Source organism: Chinchilla lanigera, unplaced genomic scaffold, assembly GCF_000276665.1.
Source record: "Chinchilla lanigera isolate Chin_1 unplaced genomic scaffold, ChiLan1.0 scaffold00059, whole genome shotgun sequence".
Lineage (NCBI taxonomy): Eukaryota > Metazoa > Chordata > Mammalia > Rodentia > Chinchillidae > Chinchilla > Chinchilla lanigera.
Window position 1 is genome coordinate 14708388 of NW_004955460.1, and position 8278 is coordinate 14716665.

Consider the following 8278-nt stretch of genomic DNA (forward strand, 5'->3'; position numbering starts at 1 on the left):
GAGTTTGAGGATTATTGGCATTAGATCTTACCTGAATTTCTTCTATAATTTAGGGCTGGGGATACAGCTCAGCAGCATAGCACTTGCCTGGTAGGCGCAAGGTCCTGAGTTTGTTTTCTGGTACCAAACCCCTCACCCCCAAAAAACCAATTTAGCAGTGAATCCATCAGGACCTGGGCTTTTCTTGGTAGGCTTTTTATTACTGTTTGAGTTTCGTTGCCTGTTACTGATTATTCAGAGTTTTGTATCTTTTTGGTTCATTGTTGATAATTCATATGTATCTAGGAATCTGTCCATTTCTCCAGAATTCTCTAATTTATTGGAGAACAGGTTTCTGGAAGTACTTGCTGATAATCTTCTGGATTTAGGCAGTATCTGTTGAAATTTCACCTAACCACATTGATATGGATTTTTTTCTTTCCTTCTTTTTTTTTTGTTAGATTGGCTAAGGGTTTGTCTATTTTGTTTATTCTTTCAAAGAACCAGCCCTACAATTCAATGATTTGGGTTTTTTTTGGGGGGGGGAGGTTCCTCAATTTCATTGATTTCTGCTCTGATCTTTATAATTTCCTTCCTTGTACTAGCTTTGGATTTGGATTCTTGTTTTTCTAGGGCTCCTAAGTATATATCATTAGATTATTTATTTGGGCCCACTCTATTTTTCTGATGTGAGCATTCACAGTTATGAGCTTGTATCATTCTTGTTGGATTCTAGGAACTAATTTTTTCCTTGATTTTTTTTTTTTGGGTGTGTGTGTGACCCATTGATTATTGAAGAGGTATATTGTTTAATTTCCATGTGTTTGATAATTTCTGTGCTTTTCCCATTGATTTGTAGTTTCATTGTGCTTTATTCTGATAACATGTGGAAATAAACATAATTTATAAACCTGATTTAAAGAAATAAACATAATTTCAGTTCTTTTGCATTTAAGCATGCTTTATTGGCTAATATTTGCTTTATTTTGGAGAAAGCTGCATGTGCAGCTGAGAAGACAGTGTATTCTATTGTTGGGTAGAACACTTTATAGATACCTATGAAGCCCATTTGTTTGAAGTATTTGTTCAACTCTGGTATTTGTTGACTTTTTTGAAGGAGGTGTCTAGTTGATCGGTTTGTGACAGTGGGATATTGAATTCCAGTAGTATTTGTTTTATGAAGCTGGGTGTGTACTGGTGGTGTTCAGTGCTTATATGGTTTATAATTGTTATGTCTTCTTGTTTAATTGTTCCCTTAATCAATTTGTAGTGACCTTCGGTGCCTTTCTGGTGAGTTTTGGCTTAAAATTCACTTTGTCTAATAATAGGATAGGTACTTCTGCTTGTTTTTCATATTTCCATTGCAAGGGCTTTCAGTAGGTGAATTTCTTTTTGAGGTAAATGTGTGTCTTACATACAGCATACCGTCGGATTCCGTGTCTTGATCCATTCTGCGGATTTGTGTCTTTTGACTAGGGAATCGAAACCATTCACACTGAGAGTTATTACTAAAAAGTAGTGACTTATTCCTGTCACTAGCATTATTTTCTGGTTGGTGATTTGCTTTATTTCCCTTCTACTTGACTGTTCACCCTGCCTGGTTTATTCGTTCTATTAGACATTATTTGCTTCATTGTTTCTTTCTGGGATATCTTGAGGTTTTGTTTTGTTTTGTTTTTTGGAGCTAGGGTCTTACTCACTATGGAGTCCAGGCTAGCCTCAAACTTGTAGCAATCCACTTGCGTTAGCCTCTTGACTGCTGGGATTATATGCATATGCCACCATGCCCAGTGGTCATGCAAAGACATTTTTGTCATGGAAAGGATCTTATTTTTCCATCAATTTTGAATGATAGTTTTGCAGGATATATCAGTCTGGGTTGGAAGTTGTTTTCTATGAGGGCTTCAAACACTTAAAGCTCTTTTGGCCTTTAAGGTTTATATTGAAAAGTTTGCTGTAATTCTATTGGATTTACTTATATAGTGATTTGTTTGTTTTTCCTGACAGCTTTAAGATTCTGTCCTTGTGTTGAATTTCTAGAATTTTAGCTGTGATGTGTCATAGAGAGGTTTATTTTTCTGATTGTGACTATTTGGGGTTCTATATGTCTCAAATATCTATATATTAGATCATGCCTTATCTTTATGTTAGATTATTTCATGATATTTGGAACATTTTCTGTTATTTATATGAAGAGGTTTTTTTTGTTTTGTTTTGTTTTGTTTTATGCCTTTTGTGCTGTCTTCTTTTTTTGTACCCGGAGTCAAACTCGCCTTCCAGGCAGGTGCTGTGCCACTGAGCTATATCCCCAGCCCGTGCTGTCTTCTGATTTGTCACTAATTCCAATTAATCTTAGTCTTTGCATTAACTGATAGCTATTGGATCCATTTTTTATGCTCTCTTATTTTTAAGATATCTCTGCATAATTGGCCACCAACATTAGGCCCTATAATCTAGTTCTGACATTTTCCTCGCATTAAACACTTCTGCTGCCCATCCTTTCAGTAGAAAATTTAATCTTGTAGATTTCCGTTTGGTACCTTTTGCTAGACTGGTCATGAATGTTTTATGTCATTTCATTTAGCTCAACTAGCTTTTTTAGTAGCGTCTTCCATAAAATTGCTGATGATTTTATTAGGGCCATTGTCTCTTAAATTGTATCTTCTTTGAGCTTGCTAAGCACCTTTCGGTTTATTTTGTCTCTTCTGTTATTCTTTCAGATCAATGGGCTATGTGATTTTTGTTTTCTTCCCCTCAACCCCCATGGATCAGATTTGAAGGAATTGGGAATTTATGGGTACATTTTGTTTCTTGTCTTCTCATGCTTTTGTTGTTTTGTTTGTTTTATGCTGAGGATCATAGGTTAATTATAGAGGGAGACTCCGTTGCTTGTAGGGAGATCTCTTTAATACCTGCTTTTCAGTGAGGCATTCTGGGCTTGGCTAACTACAGGCCTTTGCCTCTGTCCCAATATCCACCCCCCTCTGTTTGGGAGGAGAGATAGCAGTGTATTTGACCTAAGACCCAGTTCTCTGGAAGTGGGTAGCAGTGTTGTTAATGACACAAAGACAACTCAGGTATTGGAGTACAGAGAAAACCAATTAATGTCAGTAACTATGCCACCTTGGCAAGAGCAATAAAATCAACAAAGATAATAGTGTGAAAGAGAAACTGGATATCGGCATACCCTAAAAACCAATAATGTACCACTTTTAACCATGGAAAGTAATGTATAATTTTAGTATAAACACTAAAATATTCATAAACAGTAAATATCTAGTGAATGCAACAACTGTAACTTTACTAACAATAGAAAAGTGCTCAATAATAATAGAATAGTTAACTAAGGATTCATGAAGTTTAATGGTTATATTAATAAAGACAGGTGATAGGGAATAGGACAATGACAAAAGTAAAATTTGGAAAATTCGTGAAAAATGAGGAGAGAAAAGTGAGATAAAGGAGCCTGTTGAGTGAAAAGAAATTAATGGTACCATATAAAACTATGAATAAGAAAAGAATAACAAGAAAAAGAATTAATAAATGGGGGGGAGAAAAATAAGGAAAAAGTTAAAAGGAGTAAAGAGAGGGGAAAAAGGGGGACCCTAAATTTCCAGAAACAGAATGGTTCCCAAACAAAATCACCTGTAGTTTTGAATAAGTGGTTTATTTTCAGAATCTGCAATCTTGGAATTCAGAAGTCATGATTTTCTCTGCCTAGCTTTAGCCAGTAAGTTTGTAAGGTGTCCCAGAGGCCCTGTCTCTGTACACCTCAGACCATGGCAACTGCCTAAGCTAAGACGTGTCTTTCCTCACTTTGGTCTCTGCTGGATGTAGGCAGCAGGGCAGGGGTTCAGGCAGACTGCTGCAGTTTGTCAGCACTTCAGATCCATCTGCCTCTGAAAGGTGGTATTCGCCAGCCCTGGTTTCTCATGCCACGTGGTGGGACCCTGTTCTTCCTGGCCTTTACTTAAACTTCTCAGGGCCTCTGTGTCTGGCCTGTACCCTCTCTGTGGCTGTCTCTCACCCAGTCGCTGTGGGAGGGTAACACTGAAAGCCCTGAAATAAGAGTTGCTCTGCCGCTCAGTTTTAAACAATAAACCTCTTCCCTAAATGGTGTCAGATTATGGCAGACACTGCAACGTGATTCACTGGGTTTCTTCTCACCTCTAGCCTACTGTAATAAATCACTTTTGAAGTAAAGTGACTGTTTTTGTAGTTTACAATAGCCGTGGACTATTCTTGGGGCTGGAGCTTTTGGCCAGGTCAGTAATTATCCCTGGGTGTGCCGACCCTCCGGGCTTACCTTCTCTCTCTGGGCGTTGGCCTCATCCATGATCAGGTTGGTCAGTTGGTTGGCATCTGTGCTGCCCTGTGCTGAGGGGAGAACATGTAGAGCCAACCTGAAGTTGATGGGTAGCCACGGCCAGGGTGCGGAATGCACAGGTGTGGAGTTGGTTGGGAGCCGATGCATGGGTCTGTCAAGGGCGCGGGTCTGCCTGCTCCCTACCCTGAGACTGAACTGAGTTGTGTGAGTTGTTTGTTGGAATGTTGATTGTGTGGCATTCTCCATCTGCAGTGTGGATTAATGCTTTCTTAGAGGTGAGCACTACATACATGTCAGTGGCTACTTTCTGCAGTTTTGACGTTACTTCCTGCTCCTGAGCTGAGCTCAAGGATTTGTTTTTGATCCATGTCATGATATTTGTGTTATCAAATGGGCAGATGGTAGCTTGGGCAGACCCCTTTCTCTTGCACTACCTCCTCTCTTCTGTGTTTTCTGGGTCAGATGGTCTGATTTGGGAGCAGTAAAGAGTTGGGGTTTTGAGTGTCCTCACGAGGAGAAACTGTGGGACAAACCGTTGGCAAACGGAGGGAATGCTGCCAGGAAGCAGCAGATCCAGGGAACAGAAGAGCTGTGGGGGCCAAACAGTCACAAGAGAAGACTCCAGTCTCTGTATTCCACAGCAGGACAGAGCTGGTGGGCAGAAAGTGGTGAGGATATGTAGTTGAATGGGTCAGTGTTATACTTGATTTAATGGAGTCTATAGAGTATTCTTCAAAGAATGTACGTTTTTTCATGTTTCCGTGAAACATTTGAAAAGTCTATCAAATACTTGTTTACATGGAAAACCATAACAAATTTTTGAAAACAGGTTTTTTTTGGATCACATTTTCTGATTATGATGCAGAAAACAAATAACCAAAGATTGACCAGGAAAAGAATCTCAGCTACTTGGAAATAAGGAGTTTAGTCTTGAATCACCTTGTATCAAAGACACTCTTTTCCGCCTGAAGTCCTTTGCCCAGTGCATTCTGACTTCAGCATTGAAAATGAGTTTATATACAAAATGAAGATTGATGTGGCGTATACATTGTGTGTGGGTGTGGGTGTGGGTGTGGGTGTGTGTGAAGTTTAAGCTTGCCATGTGACTCTTCGTAGGTAACATAGCTTAAAACTGAAAATGAGTACCCTCCTGCCGCATCTTCTGACAGGTCCTAGATCCTGAGAAGCAGGCAGACATGCTGGACTCCCTGCGTATCTATCTTCTGCAGTATGCCACACTGCTGGTGGAGCACGCCCCCCACCACATCCATGACAACAATAAGAACCGCAATAGCAAGCTGCGCCGCCTGATGACCTTTGCGTGGCCCTGCCTGCTCTCCAAGGCCTGCGTGGACCCAGCATGCAAATACAGCGGGCACTTACTTCTGGCACACATTATTGCCAAATTTGCAATACATAAGAAAATTGTCCTCCAGGTACTTAGCAGGGCTCCCTCCCACCCTGCCTCTAGTTCAGATCTTTTGTCATGTGTGTATGTCTTTTCCTTGAATAACTGCTTCTCCTTTTTTCTTGTCTTATCCTATTACCATTAAAAAAAAAAAAAAAGCTTATCTGCCATCTTATAGACAGTATGAACAAACAAATACTGTATGGTTTCACTTACAAAATACTTAGAATCCAGACTCAGAATCGTGGAGACAAAGAATAGAATGACCGTGGAGAGGATAGAGGGACTTAGATAACGTTGTGGATGGTGGTGGCAGTTGCACAGCAAGCAAATCAGTATGTTTATAACTGGAGTGTATATATAAGGTTGGTTAAGACAGAAGTTTTAGATTGAGTGTATTTTAGTATAGTGAAAGAATCGTTGAGGGGAATAAAGACTATGAATGCACTCACGATCGTGGTTCTTTTTGTCCCCTTCCTCCTCAATGCTTGCATTGCTCTCTGCTTCCTTGGTATCCTTGCTTTTTAAATAGTGTCTCCCTCAAGCTCATCTACCTATTAAATTTTGGCCTCCAACTCTGATATTCCACTGAAAAAAATTTTTTTTATGAAAGAGGGTCTCGGCTGTGGTGGTGTATTCCTGTAATCTCAGCACTTGGGAGACGGAGGCAGGAGGACTGCTGCAAGTTCAAGGTCAGCCTCGGCTACATAGTGATTTCAAGCCTATCTTGGACTACATAGCGAGACCGTGTCTCAAAAAGAAAAAAGGAAAGCACTCTTGCTGTAGTTGTCCAGACTGGCCCCAAGCTCCTGGCCTTAAAGGATTCTCCTGCTTCAACCTCCCTAGTCCAGTAGCTTGGACTACAGGTGCGCACCATTACGCCCATCTGAAAATGTTTTTGTCAAGAATGCCAGCACATGCTCTTCTTGTCCCATGAACTTGTAGCCAAAATAGGTGTTTTGAGTTCACATGTTATGACCCCATTGGTTTGTTGTTGTTGTTTTCTTTTTGAGGCACTGTGCAATTCAGACTGGCCTTGAACTCACTTTGTAATCCAGGCTGGCCTCAAACTTGCAGCAATCCTCCTGCCTCAGCCTCTCACGTGCTGGGATTACAGGCATGCACCACCACCCTTTCGTCAGTGACCCTTCTGTCGTGTTGATTTCTGACCTTCTTCCTTGACTCTGATGTTGGGTAATGGTTGGTTGAGTTTTGTTTTCACCACTCACAGATTCTATGCCCCTGGATGACTGTCTGGGCAGGTGTAGTGGCACCCTGGGAAACTGAAACAAGAGGGTTGCAAGTTTGAACCCAGCCAGGGGAACTGAGTAACTCTGTCTCAGTAAGGGGTAGGGGGTGGGGGATGGCTCAGTGTGGAGGTCCTGGGTTCAATCCCTATATCACCACTGCCACCAAAAAAACCAAAAAGACAAAATGTAGTAGTATACTTGTTTATTCAGCATTGATCAGCTAGCTCTTGTCCTGAGGCTGCTTTTGCTGGTTTTCCCTGATCACTTCTTCTAGTGAACTTTTATGAGGTCAAAATCCAGACCCAAAAATGACCTTCCATAGGCACTTGAGTTGTGACTCCATGCTGTATGACAGGCACTGCTTTCCCCCAGTTGTCTTAGCTAGAAACTTGAGGGCCGTTTCTCATGCTCTCCATCCCTCCACCATGCCCAGGCATTGGCAAGTCCTGCAGGTTCCAGCACCCTTTCTTTTCCCTCCATCCTCAGGATCAAGCTCTTCCTTGTGTTTTTGTGGCCTTACATCATACCTTCACCTTTCACTTAAGTATTAAAATCGCTGCTTATTCCTGCCCTTTTCACTCCATTTCTCATGCTGTGGCTAAAGGGAAATGATCTGTGTTTCTCACTAATGGCCTGCTGTGTAGGCTAGGTGAAAGTGATGCGTAGGGGGCTGGCTCCTGGCATACTGTAGGTGCTCAGTGAATATTAGAAGAATTTCTTCATTGAACAGAACTTAATGAAGGAAGAGAGCAAGTAAGTTGTCTCTAATAAGAGAGCTCCAAGGAAAGTTTTAAAAATTACTTTACAAAAACATCATGGCTCAGTTCTAAGTCACTTTTTGTATCCTGTTCTTTAAAGCCTTCAGTCTCACCATACAGATGGACTTCTTTCCTCTTCTAGGTTTTCCACAGTCTTCTCAAGGCTCATGCAATGGAAGCCCGAGCAATTGTCAGGCAGGCCATGGCCATCTTGACTCCAGCAGTGCCTGCCCGCATGGAGGATGGCCACCAGATGCTCACACACTGGACCAGGAAGATCATCGTGGAAGAAGGGCACACTGTCCCGCAGCTGGTGCATATTTTGCATTTGATTGTGCAGCATTTTAAGGTGTGTAGAAAGTGTACTAGTGCACTAGATTGCTACCTAGTGTGTTTGCAGGCGTCCGCTTTGAATGGCTGCCCTTTTCTACAATAATGAAGTGGTCATTTGTCTTTTAGTAAAGCTGCTGTCAGGTCATTGATTAGTTCATGTATGTGCATATAACTTTCTGAACATAGAAATGGCTGTACTGTAGAGAATGGTGGATGCCTCTTT

At 41.2% G+C, this 8278-nt stretch overlaps 1 protein-coding gene across 11 annotated transcripts in view; it reads left to right on the forward strand.

The window, feature by feature from the left end:
* Window positions 1-8278, forward strand: part of Trrap (transformation/transcription domain-associated protein) — a 119751-nt gene that overhangs the window by 66497 nt on the left and 44976 nt on the right. For all 11 annotated transcript variants that reach the window (XM_005397926.2, XM_005397925.2, XM_013521174.1 and 8 more), the window contains 2 exons: window positions 5476-5742; window positions 7865-8071. In XM_005397926.2, the coding sequence (XP_005397983.1) occupies window positions 5476-5742; window positions 7865-8071 (474 nt within the window). The remainder of the gene's footprint in view (window positions 1-5475; window positions 5743-7864; window positions 8072-8278) is intronic.